Source organism: Panthera tigris, chromosome C1 (assembly GCF_018350195.1).
Source record: "Panthera tigris isolate Pti1 chromosome C1, P.tigris_Pti1_mat1.1, whole genome shotgun sequence".
Lineage (NCBI taxonomy): Eukaryota > Metazoa > Chordata > Mammalia > Carnivora > Felidae > Panthera > Panthera tigris.
The window spans coordinates 35264623-35287373 of record NC_056667.1 but is presented as its reverse complement, the minus strand read 5'-3'; the positions used below and the strand labels follow the sequence as shown (position 1 = coordinate 35287373).

The 22751-nt window shown below is 39.8% G+C and overlaps 1 protein-coding gene across 1 annotated transcript in view; it reads left to right on the top strand.

The window, feature by feature from the left end:
- The window catches only part of ZSWIM5 (zinc finger SWIM-type containing 5), a 73229-nt gene that overhangs the window by 10575 nt on the left and 39903 nt on the right, over window positions 1-22751 (top strand). The window contains exons 3-4 of the mRNA XM_007077431.3: window positions 10426-10574; window positions 11861-12011. Of these exons, the coding sequence (XP_007077493.2) occupies window positions 10426-10574; window positions 11861-12011 (300 nt within the window). The remainder of the gene's footprint in view (window positions 1-10425; window positions 10575-11860; window positions 12012-22751) is intronic.

Below are 22751 nucleotides of genomic sequence, written 5' to 3'. Positions count from 1 at the left end.
TCCACACAAAGTAACTTTTCTATAACTATAGATTTTGTCATGGATAAAGTCTACATTTCATATGGCCTACAAAACCTTGCCTGGTCTGGCTTTTGCTTGGATTTTCATGTGATTTTCCCTCTTCTTGGAATACTCTTCCTATCCTCTCTCCCTTAGTATAAATGTACATGATTATCACAATAATTTATGACTTTATGCTTTTTTGAGCAAAAAATACAGTATTTCCTCCACTCTTTGTTAGGCAACTCCTAATTCATTTCCTCAGGTGTTCACTTAAATGTCACTTTCTCAGGGAAAACTTCTTTAACCTGTCTTTCTTCTCACACAAATATGTACATGTGTAATTATTTGTTTAATGTCCCTTTCCCCAACCAGTCTATCAAATCCACAGGCATAGGCACTATATATCTACTTTGTTTATCACCATATATCCAGTGTTTGGCACAGATCCTGGCACATAGTAGGCTCTCATTTAATATTGATTGAGTAAATGAAAATGTCTTGGAAAATCCTCCTTAGGGCCTTTTGCCGATTCATGCTTTCCCAGATGACTTTTATTCCTTCAACAGTCACACCAACTCCTTGTAGTAGTTTTACCTAGATGCCTCAAATATTGACTCACTCCCTTTTTTGCTGCAGCCACCCATTTTGGCAGCTCTGCTTCTCATCTCCTGGGTTCCTTGTAGATCAGCAAACATTTACATAGTTTACCTTCCTTTATTTCCTATCAAATAAACAAACCCTTCTGAAGTTCTAGTTGAAATTTTACTGATAGTAACTCTCAAGGGTTTGCGTTATCCTAGTCCTATCCCAGCAGTTCTCTATAGTCTGTACACTACGTATTTTTTTAAGGGGTTATTTTATTTTATTTTATTTTATTTTATTTTATTTTATTTTTTTGACAGTAGAATATTTTAATATCTGGGTTTGCAAGTTTAATACATTATTATCTTATTACAAGAATGATAATACCTTACCTTTATATTATTTTTATAATTTCCAATGTACTTGTTTTCCTTATTAAAATTTTAAAAATATTTATGTATTTATTTATTTTTAATATATGAAATTTATTGTCAAATTAGTTTCCATACAACACCCAGTGCTCATCCCAAAAGATGCCCTCTTCAATGCCCATCACCCTCCCCTCCCTCCCACCCCCCATCAACCCTGTTTGTTCTCAGGTTTTTTTCATGTTTTCTTTTTTTTTCAATATACGAAATTTATTGTCAAATTGGTTTCCATACAACACCCAGTGCTCATCCCAAAAGGTGCCCTCCCAAATACCCATCACCCACCCTTCCCTCCCTCCCACCTACCATCAACCCTCAGTTTGTTCTCAGTTTTTAAGTCTCTTATGCTTTGGCTCTCTCTCCCACTCTAACCTCTTTTTTTTTTTCCTTCCCCTCCCCCATGGGTTTCTGTTAAGTTTCTCAGGATCCACATAAGAGTCAAAACATATGGTATCTGTCTTTCTCTGTATGGCTTACTTCACTTAGCATAACACTCTCCAGTTCCATCCACATTGCTACAAAGAGCCATATTTCATTCTTTCTCACTGGCACGTAGTACCCCATTGTGTATATAAACTACAATTTCTTTATCCATTCATCAGTTATGGACATTTAGGCTTTTTCCACAATTTGGCTATTGTTGAGAATGCTGCTATAAACAATGGGGTACAAGTGGACCTATGCATCAATACTCCTGTATCCCTTGGGTAAATTCCTAGCAGTGCTATTGCTGCGTCATAGGGTAGGTCTATTTTTAATTTTTTGAGGAACCTCCACACTGTTTTCCAGAGTGGCTGCAACAGTTTGCATTCCCACCAACAGTGCAAGAGGGTTCCTGTTTCTCCACATCCTCTCCAGCATCTATAGTCTCCTCATTTGTTCATTTTGGCCACTCTGACTGGCGTGAGGTGATATCTGAGTGTGGTTTTGATTTGTATTTCCCTGATAAGGAGCGACGTTGAGCATCTTTTCATGTGCCTATTGGCCATCCGGATGTCTTCTTTAGAGAAGTGTCTATTCATGTTTTCTGCCCATTTCTTCACTGGGTTATTTGTTTTTCGGGTGTGGAGGTTGGTGAGCTCTTTATAGATTTCGGATACTAGCCCTTTGTCCGATATGTCATTTGCAAATGTCTTTTCCCATTCCGTTGGTTGCCTTTTAGTTTTGTTGGTTGTTTCCTTTGCTGTGCAGAAGCTTTTTATTTTCATGAAGTCCCAATAGTTCATTTTTGCTTTTAATTCCCTTGCCTTTGGGGATGTGTCAAGTAAGAAATTGCTACGGCTGAGGTCAGAGAGGTCTTTTCCTGCTTTCTCTTCTAGGGTTTTGATGGTTTCCTGTCTCACATTCAGATCCGTTATCCATTTTGAGTTAATTTTTGTGAATGGTGTGAGAAAGTGGTCTAGTTTCATCCTTCTGCCTGTTGCTGTCCAGTTCTCCCAGCACCATTTGTTATAGAGACTGTCTTTTTTCCATTGGATATTCTTTCCTGCTTTGTCAAAGATTAGTTGGCCATACTTTTGTGGGTCTAGTTCTGGGGTTTCTATTCTATTCCATTGGTCTATGTGTCTGTTTTTGTGCCAATACCATGCTGTCTTGATGATTACAGCTTTGTAGGAGAGGCTAAAGTCTGGGATTGTGATGCCTCCTGCTATGGTCTTCTTCAAAATTACTTTGGCTATTCGGGGTCTTTTGTGGTTCCATATGAATTTTAGGATTGCTTGTTCTAGCTCTGAGAAGAATGCTGGTACAATTTTGATTGGGATTGCATTGAATGTGTAGATAGCTTTGGGGAGTATTGACATTTTAACAATATTTATTCTTCCAACCCATGAGCACGGAATGTTTTTCCATTTCTTTATATCTTCTTCAATTTCCTTCATAAGCTTTCTATAGTTTTCAGCATACAGATCTTGCACATCTTTGGTTAGATTTATCCCTAGGTATTTTATGCTTCTTGGTGCAATTGTGAATGGGATCAGTTTCTTTATTTGTCTTTCTGTTGCTTCATTATTAGTGTGTAAGAATGCAACTGATTTCTGTACATTGATTTTGTATCCTGTAACTTTGCTGAATTCATGTATCAGTTCTAGCAGACTTTTGGTGGAGTCTATCAGATTTTCCATGTATAATATCATGTCATCTGCAAAAAGTGAAAGCTTGACTGCATCGTTGCCAATTTTGATGGCTGTGATTTCCTTTTGTTGTCTGATTGCTGATGCTAGCACTTCCAACACTATGTGAAACAACAGCAGTGAGAGTGGACATCCCTGTCGTGTTCCTGATCTCAGGGAAAAAGCTCTCAGTTTTCCCCCATTGAGGATGATGTTAGCTATGGGCTTTTCATAAATGGCTTTTATGATGTTTAAGTATGTTCCTTCTATCCCGACTTTCTTGAGGGTTTTTATTAAGAAAGGATTCTGAATTTTGTCAAATGCTTTTTCTGCATCTATTGACAGGATCATATGGTTCTTATCTTTTCTTTTATTAATGTGATGTACCATGTTGAATGATTTGCAAATGTTGAACCAGCCCTGCATCCCAGGAATGAATCCCACTTGATCATGGTGAATAATTCTTTTTATAACCTGTTGAATTCGATTTGCTAGTATCTTATTGAGAATTTTTGCATCGATATTCATCAGGGATATTGGCCTGTAGTTCTCTTTTTTTACTGGGTCTCTGTCTGGTTTAGGAATCAAAGTAATGCTGGCTTCATAGAATGAGTCTGGAAGTTTTCCTTCCCTTTCTATTTTTTGGAACAGCTTGAGAAGGATAGGTATTATCTCTGCTTTAAACATCTGGTAGAATTCCCCTGGGAAGCCATCTGGTCCTGGACTCTTATTTGTTGGGAGATTTTTGATAACTGATTCAATTTCTTCGCTGGTTATGGGTCTGTTCAAGTTTTCTATTTCTTCCTATTTGAGTTTGAGAAGTGTGTGGGTGTTTAGGAATTTGTCCATTTCTTCCAGGTTGTCCAGTTTGTTGGCATATAATTTTTCATAGTATTCCCTGATAATTGCTTGTATTTCTGAGGAATTGGTTGTAATGATTCCATTTTCATTCATGATTTTATCTATTTGGGTCATCTCCCTTTTCTTTTTGAGAAGCCTGGTTAGAGGTTTATCAATTTTGTTTATTTTTTTCCAAAAAACCAACTCTTGGTTTCATTGATCTGCTCTACAGTTTTTTTAGATTCTATATTGTTTATTTCTGCTCTGATCTTTACTATTTCTCTTCTTCTGCTGGGTTTGGGGTGTCTTTGCTGTTCTGCTTCTATTTCATTTAGGTGTGCTGTTAGATTTTGTATTTGGGATTTTTCTTGTTTCTTGAGATAGGCCTGGATTGCGATGTATTTTCCTCTCAGGACTGCCTTTGCTGCATCCCAAAGCATTTGGATTCTTGTATTTTCATTTGTTTCCATATATTTTTTAATTTCTTCTCTAATTACCTGGTTGACCCACTCATTCTTTAGTAGGGTGTTCTTTAACCTCCTTGCTTTTGGAGGTTTTCCAGACTTTTTCCTGTGGTTAATTTCAAGCTTCATAGCATTGTGGTCTGAAAGTATGCATGGTATGATCTGAATTCTTGTATAGTTATGAAGGGCTGTTTTGTGACCCAGTATGTGATCTATCTTGGAGAATGTTCCATGTGCACTCGAGAAGAAAGTATATTCTGTTGCTTTGGGGTGGAGAGTTCTAAATATATCTGTCAAGTCCATCTAATCCAATGTATCATTCAGGGCCCTTGTTTCTTTATTGACCATGTATCTAGATGATCTATCCATTGTTGTGAGTGGGCTGTTAAAGTCCCCTGCAATTACCACATTCTTGTCAATAAGGTTGCTTATGTTTGTGAGTAATTGTTTTATATATTTGGGGGCTCCCGTATTAGGCGCATAGACATTTATAATTGTTAGTTCTTCTTGATGGATAGACCCTGTAATTATTATATAATGCCCTTCTTCATCTCTTGTTACAGCCTTTAATTTAAAGTCTGGTTTGTCTGAGATAAGTATGGCTACTCCAGCTTTCTTTTGACTTCCAGTAGCATGGTAAATAGTTCTCCATCCCCTCACTTTCAATCTGAAAGTGTCCTCAGGTCTAAAATGAGTCTCTTGTAGACAGCAAATAGATGGGTCTTGTTTTTTTATCCATTCTGATACCCTATGTCTTTTGGTTGGTGCATTTAGTCCATTTACATTCAGTGCTATTATAGAAAGATATGAGTTTAGAGTCATTGTGATGTCTGTAGGTTTCATGCTTGTAGCAATGTCTCTGGTACTTTGTCTCACAGGATCCCCCTTAGGATCTCCTGTAGGGCTGGTTTAGTGGTGATGAATTCTTCAGTTTTTGTTTGTTTGGGAAGACCTTTATCTCTCCTTCTATTCTAAATGACAGATTTGCTGGATAGAGAATTCTCGGCTGCATATTTTTTTCTGTTCATCACATTGAAGATTTCCTGCCATTCCTTTCTGGCCTGCCAAGTTTCGGTAGAGAGATCCGTCACGAGTCTTATCGGTCTCCCTTTATATGTTAGAGCACGTTTATCCCTAGCTGCTTTCAGAATTTTCTCTTTATCCTTGTATTTTGCCAGTTTCACTATGATATGTCGTGCAGAAGATCGATTCAAGTTACGTCTGAAGGGAGTTCTCTGTGCCTCTTGGATTTCAGTGCCTTTTTCCTTCCCCAGATCAGGGAAGTTCTCAGCTATTATTTCTTCAAGTACACCTTCAGCACCTTTCCCTCTTCTTCCTCCTCTGGAATACCAATTATGCGTAGATTATTTCTCTTTAGTGCATCACTTAGTTCTCTAATTTTCCCCTCATACTCCTGGATTTTTTTTATCTCTCTTCTTTTCAGCTTCTTCTTTTTCCATAATTTTATCTTCCAGTTCACCTATTCTCTTCTCTGCCTCTTCAGTCCGAGCTGTGGTTGTCTCCATTTTATTTTGCAGCTATTTTATAGCATTTTTTAGCTCCTCCTGGCTGTTCCTTAGTCCCTTGATCTCTGTAGCAATAGATTCTCTGCTGTCCTGTATGCTGCTTTCAAGCCCAGCGATTAATTTTATGAATATTATTCTAAATTCACTTTCTGTTATATTGTTTAAATCTTTTTCGATCAGTTCGTTAACTGTTGTTATTTCCTGGAGGTTTTTTTCAGGGGAATTCTTCTGTTCTGTCATTTTGTATGGTCCCTGGAGTGGTGTGGAACTCTAGGGCACTTCCCCTGTGCTGTCTTGAATAACTTGCGTTGGTGGGCAGGGCCACAGTCAGACCTGATGTCTGCCCCCAGCCCACTGCTGGGGCCACAGTCAGACTGGTGTGTACCTTCTCTTCCCCTCTCCTAGGGGCGGGATTCACTGTGGGGTGGCGTGGCCTGTCTGGGCTGCTTGCACACTGCCAGGCTTGTGGTGCTGGGGACCTGGCGTATTAGCTGGGGTGGATCGGCAAGGTGCACAGGGGCGGGAGGGTCTGGCTCAGTTCGCTTTTCCTTCGGAGATCTGCTTCGGGAGGGGCCCTGCAGCACCGGTAGGGAGTCAGACCTGCCAGAGAGATGGATCCGCAGAAGCACAGCGTTGGGTATTTGCGCGGTGCAAGCAAGTTCCCTGACAGGAACTGGTTCCCTTTGGGATTTTGGCTGGGGGGTGGGCAAGGGAGATGCCGCTGGCAAGCGCCTTTGTTCCCCGCCAAGCTGCGCTCTGTCGTCTGGGGCTCAACAACTCTCCCTCCCGTTGTCCTCCGGCCCTCCCGCTCTCCGAGCAGAGCTGTTAACTTATAACCTTCCAGATGTTAAGTCCCGCTTTCTATCAGAACACCCTCCGTCTGGCCCCTCCGCTTTTGTAAGCCAGACTTGGGGGCTCTGCTTTGCCAGTGGGCTGCCCCTCCCCCCGCCCCCCTCCCTCCCGCCAATCCATGTAGCGCGCACCGCCTCTCCGCCCTTCCTACCCTCTTCCATGGGCCTCTCATCTATGCTTGGCTCTGGAGAATCCATTCTGCTAGTGTTCTGGTGGTTTTCTGGGTTATTTAGGCAGGTGTGGGTGGAATCTAAGTGATCAGCAGGATGCGGTGAGTCCAGCGTCCTCCTACGCCACCATCTTCCCAGAAGCGTCTCTGTACACTACGTATTTATAAGCTTTGCCTTATTTCTTCCAGAACTGCTGCTGCCATTACTACCACCTGGGCCCAGAAGATTCCCCAGTTTTCTCTATACCTCTTTGAATTTTTAGAGGGGATGTCACTCCACACTTCCAACCAGTTTAGACCATCTCCTTTGGGAGACTAGGTTCTGCTCCTACTTTTTCATATCCTAATTGAACCACCCAAGGGTCAGAATTGGTATTCAAACCATCTATGCTTGTTTTTTGGAGCACTGTTTCTGTTCTTCCCTCATCCCTGTTCTTGGCAACAAGGTACTCAGATGCCCAGTCTTTGGTTTATACAAAGTGTATCTCATTTAATCTCAGTTCTGTCTGTATAGAGCTACTGAAAACTAGAATCATTGGAGGTGAGACTCTATAATCTGCATTTTGAACACAAACCCAGGTGATTATTCTGTGTATTAACATTTGAGAATTAGTGTATTGGTGAGAACTCTTTTATCCTCACTATGGGGAAAATGCATTATTCTGACTAGTCCTATATTCTGTATAGTGAAATAGGCCAAGAAAGATTTGACTATCTTTAGACACACCATCCAGCTTTCCATTCAAGGTCCTGAAACCAGCTAGTGGGTCACAGCCTCTAGATGAGGCTGGAGGCCAAAGTTCAGTGTCATAGTGAACAACAGCCTTTGAAGAGAAACCAAATACAAATCCTAGCTAATATACTTCCCATCTGTTACATTACTTACCTGTATAAGCTTTAGTTTTTTCATTTTAAAATTAGGATAATAATACTACCTTCTAGACTTGTTATGAGGGTTCATTGGAATTTACTCACCAGATAAGCACTGAGCACCTACTGTGTGCCAGGTACTGTTCTACATGTTGCAAATATGCCCACAAACAAAACAGTTTATGCCCTCAAGGAGAGTATGTTCTAGTGAGGATATGTACAAAAAGTGCTTAGACTTTGGCATGTAGGAAGCACTAAAAAAATGGCTCTTATTAACAAGTATTTAAGGATAAGGAGTATGTTTGTTTTGCTTTGCCACTTTAGGGATACAAAAGAAGTGTAGGATATATTATTTACCCACCTGGAGCTTAAATCTAGATGGCCAATGAGACATGCATTTGTTTATTCTATAAATATTAACTCAGTGCTATAATGAGCCAGGAACTATAAGGTACAAAAAATGAACACCTACTCTTAAAAAATTTCAATTTATTTGGGAATATATGAGAAATGCACAATTCTGATGTACAGCAAAATGCCACAAGTCTTTAGGAAAAGCAATAATAAAGTGCTAAGAAGAGTATTACTCCTTTTATATCCATGTGAGCATAAGATGGACATACTTTTGACAGGGAGGGAGCAGTGGGTTGTATGGTTAATTCAGTTAGGGGATAAAAAAGAGCTTCTCTTGCCAAATGAGCTAAGCAGTGTTGGCCTTTCTCTATACTTACTTTATGGTTTCCACTGCTCATTGTAGCCCTGACTGAGGCAATATTGACAATGAGAAGTTTCACTTTTTTGGCTAAAGAATGGGGTACAGGAGTGGGAGAGAAGTAAAAGAAAAAGCAGAAGTAACGTCATAAGGAAATGTGGTTGACTTCTGGGAACGCTAAGTTTCTAGCTGAACCATGACATAAATATAGGGTAGACAAGGCTAGAAATGAAAGACAAGGCCTGAGCAGAGAGATCCTTGAATGCCAATCTAAAGCATTTGGACTTAATTTAATAAAAATGGTGCATCACTGAAGACTTCTGAGTGGGCAAGTGATATAGTCAGAACTGTGTTCAGTATAATACATTTGAAGAAAGCATATAGTAGATACCATAAACTGGACAATCATATGTGTTAATTAGTACTTGTAGAATAAATGAATGTGTGAACCCTCCTGATTTCATGGAGAATAAGATGCTCTAAAAAAGCTTAGCTGAAAAGCAACTTTTCTGTGTAGACCTGGATTTCATTTGAGCAGGACTTTGAACTAGGAAGACAAGAGGAAAGGTAGACTAATTAAACATGACATGAATTTATTTAATGTTTTATTTATTTATTTTGAGAGAGAGAGAGAGAGAGGCAGAGTGAGAGAGACAGAGAATCCCAAACAGACTCCACGCTGTCAGCACAGAGCCCTGCACAAGGCTTGATCTCAGGAACCACGAGATCATGACCCGAGCCAAGATCAAGAATCAGACTGAGCCACCCAGGTGCCCCAAACATGACGTGAATTTATATTCTATTACATGACCACACCTATAGAGCATTTGATTAATAGTCTTTTGTAACTTGGAGGCAGGTTGCTAAAAACTTAACGTAAGACTCTGGCTTTGAGAAAGTGAGAGAAGATTCCGTTTTCATTCCACAAATATTTCCTAGGTGCCTACCGCATTACCAGTACTGTGGTATAGGCAATTCAGCTGTGGATTCAACTTGGGATTCAACTGTGAGCAAGTGGCTAGCAGGGCACTAGGGGAGAAGAATGTGTAAATAACTAAAACTGTTTTAATGTGTTGTAGTGAGAACCAGATATGAAAGATATTTTGAGTATAAATTTATAAAACATATCACCTTATGTGCACCTCTGCCTGTGCTTTAAGGGGCAAGTTTCTAGAAATTCGTAAGTGTTGACTCTGCTTAAGAAGCTAAATTTTAGGGGCGCCTGGGTGGCTCGGTTGGTTAAGTGTCCAACTTCAGCTCAGGTCATGATCTCACGGTCCGTGGGTTCGAGCCCCGCGTCAGGCTCTGAGCTGACAGCTCAGAGCCTGGAGCCTGTTTCGGATTCTGTGTCTCCCTCTCTCGGTGACCCTCCCCCATTCATGCTCTGTCTCTCTCTGTCTCAAAAATAAATAAACGTTAAAAAAAAAATTTAAAAAAAGCTAAATTTTATAGTGAACTTTAAAAACAATTTTTTTTTATTTTCTAAGGAAGTATTTTTTATTTTACAATAATATCTATACTTTAAGGCTTATTTTGAACTTCATAGGAAGGCAAAAAGAAGAAGAAAGAAATGTCACCTTCCTAGGAAAAAAATATATCATTTTTTTCATGTTTGTGCATTTCCTTCTGGGATTTCTCCCCCTAGAATGGTATTTGTAGACCTTGTAAGGGAATACAACTGGAACATAAGTGAGTGTGAAACTAGCCTTAGCCCTCTTACATTTATTTATAGGACCACACAGTTGACAAAGCCCAGAATAAGGCAGAGTAAGCCGTCTGTTTTTTAATATCCTCAAAGAGTACCCCTTCTGCCAAATGTGTAGCATATGAATTCAGGGGATTCATGTCACCATTCCCATTCCTCACAGGTGCCCCTGACCCCACAGCTGGGGCCAGCATTGATGATGAGAACTGTTGGCATTTGGATGAAGAACAGGTGAAAGAACAAGTGAAACTCTTTCTCTCCCAGGGTGGTTACTATGGCTCTGGAAAGCAACTCAATTCAATGTTTGCTAAGGTAAGATATGAAAGGTATTGGGTTTTTTGTTTTGTTTTGTTTTGTTTTGTTTGTTTGTTTACTTTAATTAAACGGGCCTCACCACACTTCTGGCTTCATGCATTTTAGCTAGCTCACTAGACCTATCTGTCCTGAAAGCTTGAAAACTATTGGGAGATGCTGAACAGAGCAGACCTGATCCCGAGCAGGTGGCATCCAGAGACCCCTACAAACTCACCCTGGTAGTCCTCTTCCTTCTGCTCCACTCTAAATAAGTTAGCATTGCTGTGGGTTTTAGTAAGGAAGCCATCATCCCTCTGCCTTGAACCCAAGGCTGCTGGATGAGGCCTTGAAGAGATTTAGTCTTTTGGAACTGGGGGCTCTCACGGCGGTCTTTCTTTTTTTTTTTTTAACACCTTCAGTAAAAGATAATTCACATACTGTAAAAGTCACCCACTTAAAGTGTGCAATTCAGTGGTTTTTAATATATTCGCAGATATGTGCAGCCATCACCACAGTCAACTTTAGAACTTTTTCATCACCCTAGAAAGAAATCCCATACCCTTTACCTGTCACTTCCCTATCCTCCATTTCTCCTCTCCCAGCTCTAAACAACCACTAATCTACTTTCTGTCTCTATATATTTCCCTATTCTGGACTTTCATAGGGAAGGAATCATATAGTATGTAGTCTTTTGTGCTTGGCTTCTTTCACCTAGCAGAGTATTTTCAAGGGTCATCCATGTTGTAACATGTATCTGTGTACTTAATTCCTTTTTTAGTTGAATAATATCCTAATGTATGGATATGCCACTTTGGTTTATGCATTCTCTGTTAGTGGATATTTGTATTATTTCCATCTTTTGGCTATTACAAATACTTTTATAAACATTCTTATACAAGTTTCTTTGTGGACATGTGTTTTCATTTCTCTCTAGGATTGAAATTGATAGGTCATATAACTCTACGTTAATCATTTGAGGAACTGCTAGACTGATTTCTAAAGTGGCTGCACCATTTTACATTCCCACCAATGGTGTGTCAGGGATCTGATTTCTCTATATTATCACCAATACTTGTTGTTATCTGATTTTTTGATTCTAGCCATCCTAGTGGATATGAAGTGGTATCTCATTGTGTACAGCAGGCTTTCTTGATATATGCAGAGAACTTGCTTCTAGAACAAGAAGGCTTCTTTTTGGCTCTTTGGATATGTTGTGCTTAGATACTTCATCTTCTCCTCCCCTTCCTTCTCCTGCTTTTTCATGATGTGCAGTCACCAACCCCTGGCCCCTCCTTATGTGTCAGGTTCGAGAGATGCTGCGGATGAGAGATTCCAATGGAGCCAGGATGCTGACGCTGATAACTGAGCAGTTTATGGCTGACCCACGACTCACACTCTGGAGGCAGCAAGGAACAAGCATGACAGATAAGTGCAGGCAGCTCTGGGATGAGCTAGGTAAGTTCCCCTATCTCAGAGAAGTACTATGTCTGTCCTACCAGTTTTCCCCCTGGCAACAGTGTTAGTGAACACTTGCCATCAGTCATTACATAGGTCTTGCTAAATGAACTTTAGCCTAGCTGTGGAAGATACAGGCTTTACACAGGCTATCCAGAGTATTCTGAACTCACTTGTGTTGCTTCCACAGCATTGTGCTTTGCTATTGACATCTGTTCCAGATGTTACCACATAGAAGTCTTTGCTGAGGGAAAACCTCTTCCCTTGGCTTCTACTGCATGGCACTAGCCTGGCTCTCCAAATACTTATCAACCTCACTTTTCTTGCTTTTCCTGAGTTTTCTCTTCTTTATCACTACTAGATGGACCTCTAGACATAGGGCAGTTTCTAAGACTTGGGCCTTGGACTTCTATTCTTCTTCCACTATACTCCCTTGAGAACTTTTTTTTTTTAATGTCATATCTTCAGAGCTTACCTCTATGTTGATCTCAGCCTTATCTTCTTTCCACTTATCTGAGTTCCAGTCCCATATTAGCACTGCTTGTGACCATTTCCACTGAAAAATCCCCTGATTACCTCAAGCTTGAGAAATCCAAAGATGAACTCAGGCCTTCTACCAAAAAAGGGTCCCCTGACTCTGGCATTGGCACCACCATTCCTCACTCTACCAAACTTAATGTCAAGCACTCATTCTTCTTTCATTCCCAACATTCAGTCACCAACTTCATTTGATGCCTTGACCTTCAAACTGCAATTCAGTGTCCATTCACACCTTTTATTTCCCATCACCACTGGTCTGGTTGAGGGCCTTGGAAATGTTTAGATTAAATTAGACCTGTGGCCTCCTGAATGACCTCTCTGTTCTAGATTTTTCTATTCAAGGCCATCTTCTTTGGTCATCATTTCTCTGTATGAGTCCGCTGCTCCAAGGCCAGTTTTGCAGTGCTAATACTCACAACTCTCCCTATTTTCAGAATCTTCCATACCCTGAATCCAAGCATGGCCCCACTTTTTAGTTATACTGGAAAAGCTCTCTGTGTAGCATACTCTGCAAGTTCTGATACAACTCCTCCATACTTCCTCCATGCCAGAAAGCAACAACAAACTTGGGCACTCATACAAAATAATACAAGAGAAAACTGCAGGTTAGGAGTTTAGTGTGCTCTTCTGGGCTGAAGCCCCTAAAACATACATTTCATATCCTCAGGGCTAAAAGCCTCAGAGTATGAGGCTTAATGACTCTGTAACTATACTTAGTTACTTTGGGGCTGGTAAGTATGAGTTTTTGGTTTTGGGTACTGAGGCTTTTTCATCTGTGGCATTAACGGCTGTGGCATTAACGGCTTTGAGGCACTCATTACCAATGAATAGCTACATTATTGAGTGTTATATGCCATTATCTGTTGAAGATTATACTCACATTTTTTTCATGTAATTCTCATAACAACCCTATAAGGTAATCGTGTGTTTATTGCAAAGAAACAGAGACCATTCTGGTTACTTCTCCATACAGAATAAAATTATAGGAGACTGTCTCTGCCAGGACATAGTTACACTTTCTGAGGTGTAGAAATATTGCATTATTATTCCAAAGCTACTGGTCCAACCTGTTGTGACCAAGGTCACGTGATACAATGCATGGCAACTTGGGACTACTTCTAGACTCTTTACTCAGAAAGGATTGCAGTCATGGACTCCCTTCCAAGGTAAGATTTTGGCATCTTCATGTTTTTAGATGGGAAAACTGAACTCAGAAAAGTTAAGTATTTTATTCAAGGTCACATACCAGTAAGTGATAGTTCTACCTATGGAACCGCAATCTGTTTGATTCCAAATCAAACATCCTTCTGCAACATCTCCCTCAATTCTATCTTGTTATTTACTTTTTTCTCCAAAGTGCATGTTTTTTTAATTTAAACTCAGCCTTCTTCAGTGAGTTGGTTTTATCTGAGGCCTGAATCTCATAGATTAATTTCTGGCATACTCATGGGATTGTGTTGTGGACTTGGGCTTTGCCTTTGAGACAAAGGTAGGTGAGAAGAAGTAAACACAGCTGGTCTCCAGTGTTTTTAAAGCACTTGTCATATACTTAGGTTCATTATGAAAAGCTCTTGCTTCTGACAGCTTTATACCTAAGAAATTGCTATAACAATCTTCCAAGAAACTCTCAGCATCCTGCAAAGACAGTGATTCTCAAACTTCTCAAAATCACCAAGAGTACTTATTTAAAAAGGTTTCTGGGCCCTGTCCTCAGTTTTTGATTCCGTAGTTTGGAATAGGGCCTGATAATTTGAATTTCTAACAAATTTTTTTTAAAGAATGCTGTTGCTACAACTGAGGGTTGCTGGTAGGGTGTTGGGTGGAAGGATGGGCTAAATGGGCAAGGGGCATTAAGGAGGATACTTGTTGGGATGAGCACTGGGTGTTATATGTAAGTGATGAGTCAATAAATTACATTCCTGAAATCATTATTACACTATATGTTAAATAACTTGGATTTAAATTTTAAAAAATAAAGAGGGAGGGAGGCAAACCAGGAGAGACTCTTAAATACAGAGAACAAACTAAGGGTTGATGGGGTGTTGGGGAGAGGGGAAAGTGGGTGATGGGAATTGAGGAGAGCACTTGTTGGGGTGAGCACTGGGTGTTGTATGTAAGCCAATTTGACAATAAGTTATATTAAAAAAATTTTTTTTAATAAAAAGAAAAAAGAATGCTGTTGCTGCTGTTCCAGAGATCACAATTTGAGAACCACTGCACTAAGGAAAACCTTATCGGGTCAGACACCAGAGTGTGGTGCATTCATGCCTCCCCTAACTACTCTGAGGGTTCCTTAGTGTTCACACAGCCTGCTCACCTGGGAAGACCTAAGTAGGGTTTGTAGTAATTTAAAGGAATGGACTCACTACTTTCAGTCCCTGAACCAGAGAAAATAGAAACAGTCAGACATGAAGTTTTCTCATCTCCCCATATCTGTACATATATACTTTACTTTATATTCTGTTAAAATCTATGAAATATCTCGGGGCGCCTGGATGTCTCAGTTGGCTAAGCGTCTGACTTCGGCTCAGGTCATGATCTTGAGTTTGAGGTTCATGAGTTCGAACCGCAAGATTAAAAAGTTTTTTTAAAAATCTATGAAATATCTTTGCTCCCATAAAAGGGCAAGTCTTACATATTTGTTCTGGGTCCTATGCCATCTCCTTTTCTCAAGAATTCTGCTCCTGCAATTATCTCCTCCCTGTGGCATTATTTGTTTTTTATTTTTTTTAATGTTTATTTATTTTTGAGAAAGAAAGACAGAGTCTGAGGGGGGGAAGGGCAGAGAGAGACGGAGACACAGAATCCGAAGCAGGCTCCAGGCTCTGAGCTGTCAGCACAGAGTCCGACACGAGTCTTGAACTCACAAGCCATGAGATCATGACCTGAGCTGAAGTTGGACACTTAACCAACTGAGTTACCCAGGCGCCCCTCTCTGGCATTTTTTTAAAGGTTTCTTTTAATTAACTTATTTTGAGAGTAAGAGAGAGAACATGCATGCAAGTAGGGGAGGAGTAGAGAAAGAGGGAGAGAGAGAAAATCTCAAACAGGCTCCACACTGTCAGTGCAAAGCCTGACTTGGGGCTCAAATCCACAAACCGTATCATGACCTGAGCTGAAATCAAGAGTCAGACACCTAACCACCTGAGCCACTCAGGCACCCCTCTGTCATTATTAATTTCTCCCTCTCTACTAGACTCATCCCATCAGCATACAAAAATGCTCTGATATCTTCAGTCTCAAAAAAAGTGCCTTTGATGTTTTCATCCCCTTCCAATTATTACCCCATTTCTCTTCTTCCCTTCAAAGCAGTATTTCTTATTTTTAAGTTTTTATTTGAATTCTAGTTAGTTAACATACAGTGTATTAGTTTCAGGTGTACAGTGTAATGATTCAGCACTTCCATACAGCACCCAGTGCTCATCACAATATATTCCTTAATCCCCATTACCTATGTAACTCATCCCCCCAACCAACGATTCTGGTAACCAACATTTTGTTCTCTATAGCTAAGAGTCTGTTTCTTGGGGGGCACCTGGGTGACTCAGTCATTTGGGCTTCTGACTTCTGCTCAGGTCATGGTCTCCCAGCTTGTGGGTTCGAGCCCCATGTCAGGCTCTGTGCTGACAGCTCAGAGCCTGGAGCCTGCTTCAGATTCTGTGTCTCCCTCTTTCTCTCTTCCTCTCCCCCGCTCACTCTCTGTTTCTCTCTCTTCCCCTCCCCCACTCACTCTCTGTTTCTCTGTCAAAAAAATAAATAAATAAACGTTAAAAAAAATTAAAAAAAAGAAAAGAGTCTGTTTCTTGGGAGCACCTGGGTGGCTCTGTTGGTTACGCATCCAACTCTTGGTTTCGGGTCAGGTCATGATCTCCTGGTTTGTGGGTTTGAACCCCACATCGGACTCCGTGTTAACAGTGCAGAGCCTGGTTGAGATTCTCTCTGCCCCTCCTGTGTGCACACTCTCTCTCTCTCAAAATAAATAAATAAACTTTAAAAAAGAAGAGTCTGTTTCTTGGTTTGCCTCTCTCTTTTTTCCCTTTTGTTTGTTTGTTCTGTTACTAAATTCTGCATCTGAGTGAAATCATATGGTATTTGTCTTTCTCTGACTTATTTCACTAAGGATTATATTCTCTAGCTTTATCCATGTCATTGAAAATGACAAGATTTCATTCTTTTTTGTGCTAAGTAATATTCCATGTGTATATATTACCACATCTTTGACACTTAGGCTGTTTCCATAATTTGACTATTGTTGATGCTGTAAACATTGGAGTGCATGTATGCTTTTGAATTAGTATTCTTGTATTCTTTGGGTAAATATCTAATAGTGCGATTGCTGGATCATAGAGTAGTTCTATTTGTAACTTTCTGAGGAACGTCCATACTGTTTTCCACAGTGGCTGCACCAGTTTGCATTCCCACCAACAGTGCAAGAGGGTTCCCCTTTCTCTGCATGCTCGCCAACATCTGTTGTTTCTTGTTTTTAATTTTAGCCATTCTAACAGGTGTGAGGTGATATCTCCTCATAGTTGTTTGTTTTTTTAATTCACATTAGTTAACATAGAGTGTAGTATTGGTTTCAGAAGTAGAACCCAGTAGTTCATCACTTTCATATAATACCCAGTGCTCAGGGTGCCTGGTTGGCTCAGTCAATTAAACATCCGACTTCAGCTCAGGTCATGATCTCACAGTACGTGGGTTCAAGCTCCACACTGGGCTCTGTGCTGACTGCTCAGAGCCTAGAGCCTGCTTTGGATTCTGTGTCTCCCTCTCTGTCTGCCCCTTCTCCCACTCGTGCTCCCTCTCTTTCAAAAATAAATAAACATTTTTAAAATTTTTAATAAATAAAAAAATAATAACACCCAGTGCTTATCCCAGCAAGTGCCATCCTTAATACCCACCACCCCCCACCTCCCCTCACCCCATGTAGCCCATCCCCCCACCCACCTCCCCTCCAGCAATCTTCAGTTTGTTTTCTGTGTTTAAGAGTTGCTTATGGTTTCCTCTCTCTCTGTTTTTATCTTATTTTTCCTTCCCTTCCCCTGTGTTCATCTGTTATGTATCTTAAATTCCATATATGAGTGAAATCATATGATATTTGTCTTCCTCTGACTTATTTTGCTTAGCATAATACACTCTAGTTCCATCCACATTGTTGCAAATCGCAAGATTTCATTCTTTTTGATTTCCGAGTAATATTCCAGTGTGTGTGTGTGTGTGTGTGTGTGTGTGTGTGTGTACACACATACATACATATATGCACACTACATCTTTATCCATTCATTAGTCAATGGATGGACATTTGGGCTGTTACCATAAGAGGGAGTGATAGAATCCCAAGCAGAGCTCAATCTCAAGAACTATGAGATCATGACCTGAGCCGACGTCAAGAGTTGAATGCTTACCCTGAGCCACCCAGGCACCCCTCTTACTCTTTTCAATATGGACAGGCTGACAGTGTTGCAGATCTTTAAGTTCTGCTTCTTTTTTGATTAACAATCCCATCCTTAAATCGTATCTTTCTTCTCACATTTTACTGTAAGCAGTCAAGAGGAACCAGGCTACTCTTTCCTCAGCTAATTTCATCACTCACAAGTTCTACATTCCACAAAACACTAGGACATGAACACAATTTAGCCAAGTTCTTTGCCACTGTATGACAAGGATTGCCTTTCCTCTGATTTCCACTGACATGTTCCTCATTTCCATCTGAGATCTCATCAGAATGGCCTTAACCCTCCATTTTTCTACCAACACTCTGTTCAGGACTATTAAGGAGGTTCAGACTTTCTCTACAGGTCTCCTCTTTTCTTTCTGGGACCTCACCAGAATCATCTTTAAAGGTCTGTTCACAGCAGCATAGGCTTTTTCTAGCATGCAACTCAATTCTTTCAGCCTCTACCCTTTACCCAGTTCCAAAATTGCTTTCACACTTTTAGGTATTTGTTATGGTGGGACCCCACTTCTTATGGGGCTAGACTATGCCTTAGTCTGTTTAGGGTGCCACAACAGAATACCAAAGACTAAGTGACTTACAAACAACAGAAATTTATTTCTTATAGTTCTAGAGGCTAGGAAGTCCAAGATCAAATGACTGGTAGATTTGGTGTCAAGTGAGGGCCTACTTCAGGCTTATAGGTAGTCATCTTTTCACTGTGTTCTCCCATGGCAGAAGGAACAGGGGTTTTCATGAGAGATCTCATTCTCAATGACTCTATAGCCCCCAATATATACATACCTATGCACATGCCAGATATGCACATGGAGATAGGTCTTCAAAATTCTAAGGGAAGAAAATAAGATTTCCAACCTAGAATTACACACCCAATCAAAGTATCAATCAAAAGTGAGGGTAAAATCCAGACATTCAGCAATGCAAAATATATCAACTATGGAAAATTCATCTCCCACCCTATCTGAGGAAGCTACTGGAAAATGTACTCTACCAAAACAAGAAAGTAAATCCATAGAGAGGAAGGTGTTGGATCCAGAAAACAGGGGGTTCAACACAGGAGAAAGGAAAAGGAAAGTCCTAGAATGAGAGCAAAATAGTGACATTATAATTTGAGGTTAGATCAACATTAAATGTTTGCATTATTATGACTAAATACATATCTGTAGCACAGTCATGTAGTATACTAATACTACATTACTTTTTTTTTTAACGTTATTTTTATTTTTGAGACAGAGAGAGACAAAGCATGAACAGGGGAGGGGCAGAGAGAGAGGGAGACACAGAATCTGAAACAGGCTCCAGGCTCTGAGCTGTCAGCACAGAGCCCGACGCGGGGCTGGAACTCACGGACCGTGAGATCATGACCTGAGCCGAAGTCGGACGCTTAACCGACCAAGCCACCCAGGCGCCCCACTACATTTACTTTCTTAAACAACTTTTTTTTCCCCTTCAGGAATTAAAAATTATTTTTGTTTGTTTGTTGTTTGACTATTAGGTTGCAGATTTTTCTGTTGTTATCATTAATTTACCCCCCAATTATTTACCAGTAATTTAAAATCTTCATACAGTATATTTGGTCACATCAAATAATCTATCAATGTTATTATCTTGTTAGAGACATTTCTTCTGGAACCATTTATTTTCCTATTCCTGGTTTAGATTGTGTGCTCTCCAAACCTGCTGCAGGATAATCATGTAGATACTGCTCTTTACTATCATTCTAGGACTTTCCTTTTCCTTTCCCCTATGTTGAACCCCCTGTTTTCTGGATCCAACACCTTCTTCTCTATGGATTTACTTTCTTGTTTTGGTAGAGTACATTTTCCAGTAGCTTCCTCAGATAGGGTGGGAGATGAATTTTTCATAGTTGATAAATTTTGTATTGCTGAGTATCTGGATTTTACCCTCACTTTTGATTGATACTTTGATTGGGTGCATAATTCTAGGTTGGAAATCTTATCTTTTTCCCTTAGAATTTTGAAGACCTATCTCCATTGTCCTCTAGCTTCCACTTGCTGTTGTGAAGTACCAGGCCATTCTCGTTCAGGAAAGTTTTGTTTTTTCTGTTGGTCTTCTTCTAAATTTTTTTTTTAATTTGAAAGAAAGAGAGAGACAGAGGGAGAGAGAGAGAATTCCAAGCAGGCTCCATACTCAGCACGGAGCCCGATGCAGGGCTCCATCTCACGACCATGAGATCATGACCTGAGCTAGAATCAAGAATCAGATACCCAAATGACTGAGCCACCCAGGCGCCCCCTAAATTTTTAAAAAATCTGATTTCCTTGGGTGCCTGGCTGGCTCAGTCAGTAGAGCATGCGACTCTTAGTCTCAGTGTTGTGTGTTTGAGCCTCACGTTGGGTGTAGAGATTACTAAAAATATAAATAAATAAACTTAAAAAAAATCTAATCTGGGGACACCTGGGGGCCTCAGTCGGTTAAGCTCCCGACTCTTGATCTCAGCTCAGGTCTTGACCTCAGGGTCGTGAGTTCAAACCCTATGTTGCGCTCTGCGCTGGGCATGAAGCCTACTTAAAAATAAATAAATAAAATTTAAAAAATAAAAAATCTAATCTGCTTAATCCTCACTAAACCTTCTCAACTGGGAAACTTGCATCTTTTAGTTTAAGATGTTTTCTTGAAAAAAAATTTTTTTCATTTCCTCACCCTTTTTTTTCTCTTTTTGTCTGGAACTACTTCTGTTATTTGGATATTAGCTTCTAGGTTACTATGCAACAGGCTTAGAAGACAAACAGTCTAGATTAGGGATAAGAAAATAGAGAGTTCCAGAAGGGATGTCTCAAAAAATAGTAAAATTGCTAGGTTATTTCTTATGACTAAATATACTAAATGGAGATTGATTCTCTAGTTTTATTTTTTTCTCTCATTGTTTTGGTGTGTTTTTGTTTTTGTTTTTGTCTTTTATCTTCCAGGTGGTTTCCTCCGTTTTATCTTTCAAACATCTTACTAATTTTTAATGTATTTTTTGTCACCATAGGTTTAATTTCCAAGAGCCCATTTTTGTTGTTGCATCCTGCACTTTTTTCATAGATGCAGTATCTTCTCATTTTGCTGATAACAATTGCAGGTTTTTTTTATTTAAGTTTTCTTTCTTCTCTGCCTTTTTTGTATTTCCTCCCAAGTTTTTCTTCTTTCTGTTTACTTGTGTTCTCTGTCCTTTATGTCAGATGCTTTCCTCATATACCTAACATTTCTTAGCTGTCCATTTCTATTTAAGAGTAACAGTTAAAAACTAAAAGGAAGTTCTTTGCATGTGTGTGCACGCACGTATGTGTGTGCATGTATGTATGTGTGTGTGTGGCCTTGTTAGTCAGTTTAACTGAGGATGATCTGGCTGGGTTTTTTCAGTTATCTGCTATGTTTTCTGTCCTTGGGCTAATTTGAATCCTCCAGTCTCTTGTTTCTGGGTTATAAGCCTGTCATAGTCTTCTTAGAACCAGGGGGGGAAAGAGGGTTAGGGTTGAGGGTTAGGGTTGGGTTGGAGGGTATCCATTTGTTCAACATGTATTGATTTCATCCCTCAGTTTTTAGTATGGAAACCCCATCCTTGGCTGTGAGTAATATTTCCAATCCAGAACCTCTCTGAATCAACCTTCCCAGTGAGTAAAGTTCTGGTCTTCTTCCAGGAGAGGGGAGGAGCAGGCACTCAGTTGCCTTGAATAGAGTAGGAACTTTGGGATCCTGAGACCTTTGACAAACTTCTAACCAATTTTACTAGTTTCAGCCCCAGTTTCAGCAGGGTTCTGAAGCGTGAATCAGTCTCCTTCTGGGCTTTCTAACCACTGATGGAGGTTTCCACTTTTCTGTTCTGCTAGGTCAGCTATCACTCATCCACAAGCTTTCCACAATGCAAAATTTTGTGGCTATTCTCTTTTATCTCTCCCATTCTCTGTGTCTGTATGTGTTTACACCTGTTTTTATCCTTTTACTTTCATTTTAGTGAGGTTTCAAAAGGAAACAGTGGTTAGCTATCTTTAACGGGAATTAATTCATGTTTATTCTTCGAACTGAAATGCCATTTCCTTTCTATAACTTCTGACCCCACATGCAGAATTCATTGTTCCATCATGTATATTCTCATAGGATTTTATGTATGTCTATGATAGCATTTGCCATACTTTATTATTATAATTATTTGAGTGAATCCTAACTATGATTCCCTTCAGAGCATCATAATATAATACTATTATATTACACAGTGTAGTTTTTATTTCATGGTAGATTTTTAAAACTGAGCCAGTAGAAATGAGTTTTCACTATCTTCAGGTAGTATCTGAAATTAGGGCTAAAATGGCCTTTAAACCATTCCTATTTGAGTTTGAAGGACCTTGAAATAGTGTTTCAAAGTACCTCCGTCCACAGATGTAGCTTCATCCCAAAAGATGTTTAACTTAAGATACTTTGCAGCCAGGCTTACTGCTGGTCTGAGATTGAGAATATATCTAGTTCAGTTATAGCCAACCTTGAAAAGAAGCAGGTTTGCTTGAAAAGAAGGGTAATATGGTTGGAGAGACAGTACTCATATATTGTATAGAATATGTGATACTCTGCTACAGTGACAGAGAAGATCCAAGAATGTGATAGTTTTAAGACATCCTAATAGATCAACTGTATCAAAATCCAAACTGAAATAAACCATTTTTCTTGGAAAAAGGAAATACTAAAATTCTGCTATGTGCCAAGTAATATGCTAGGCCTTTTACAAATGTTATTTCATTTAATTCTCA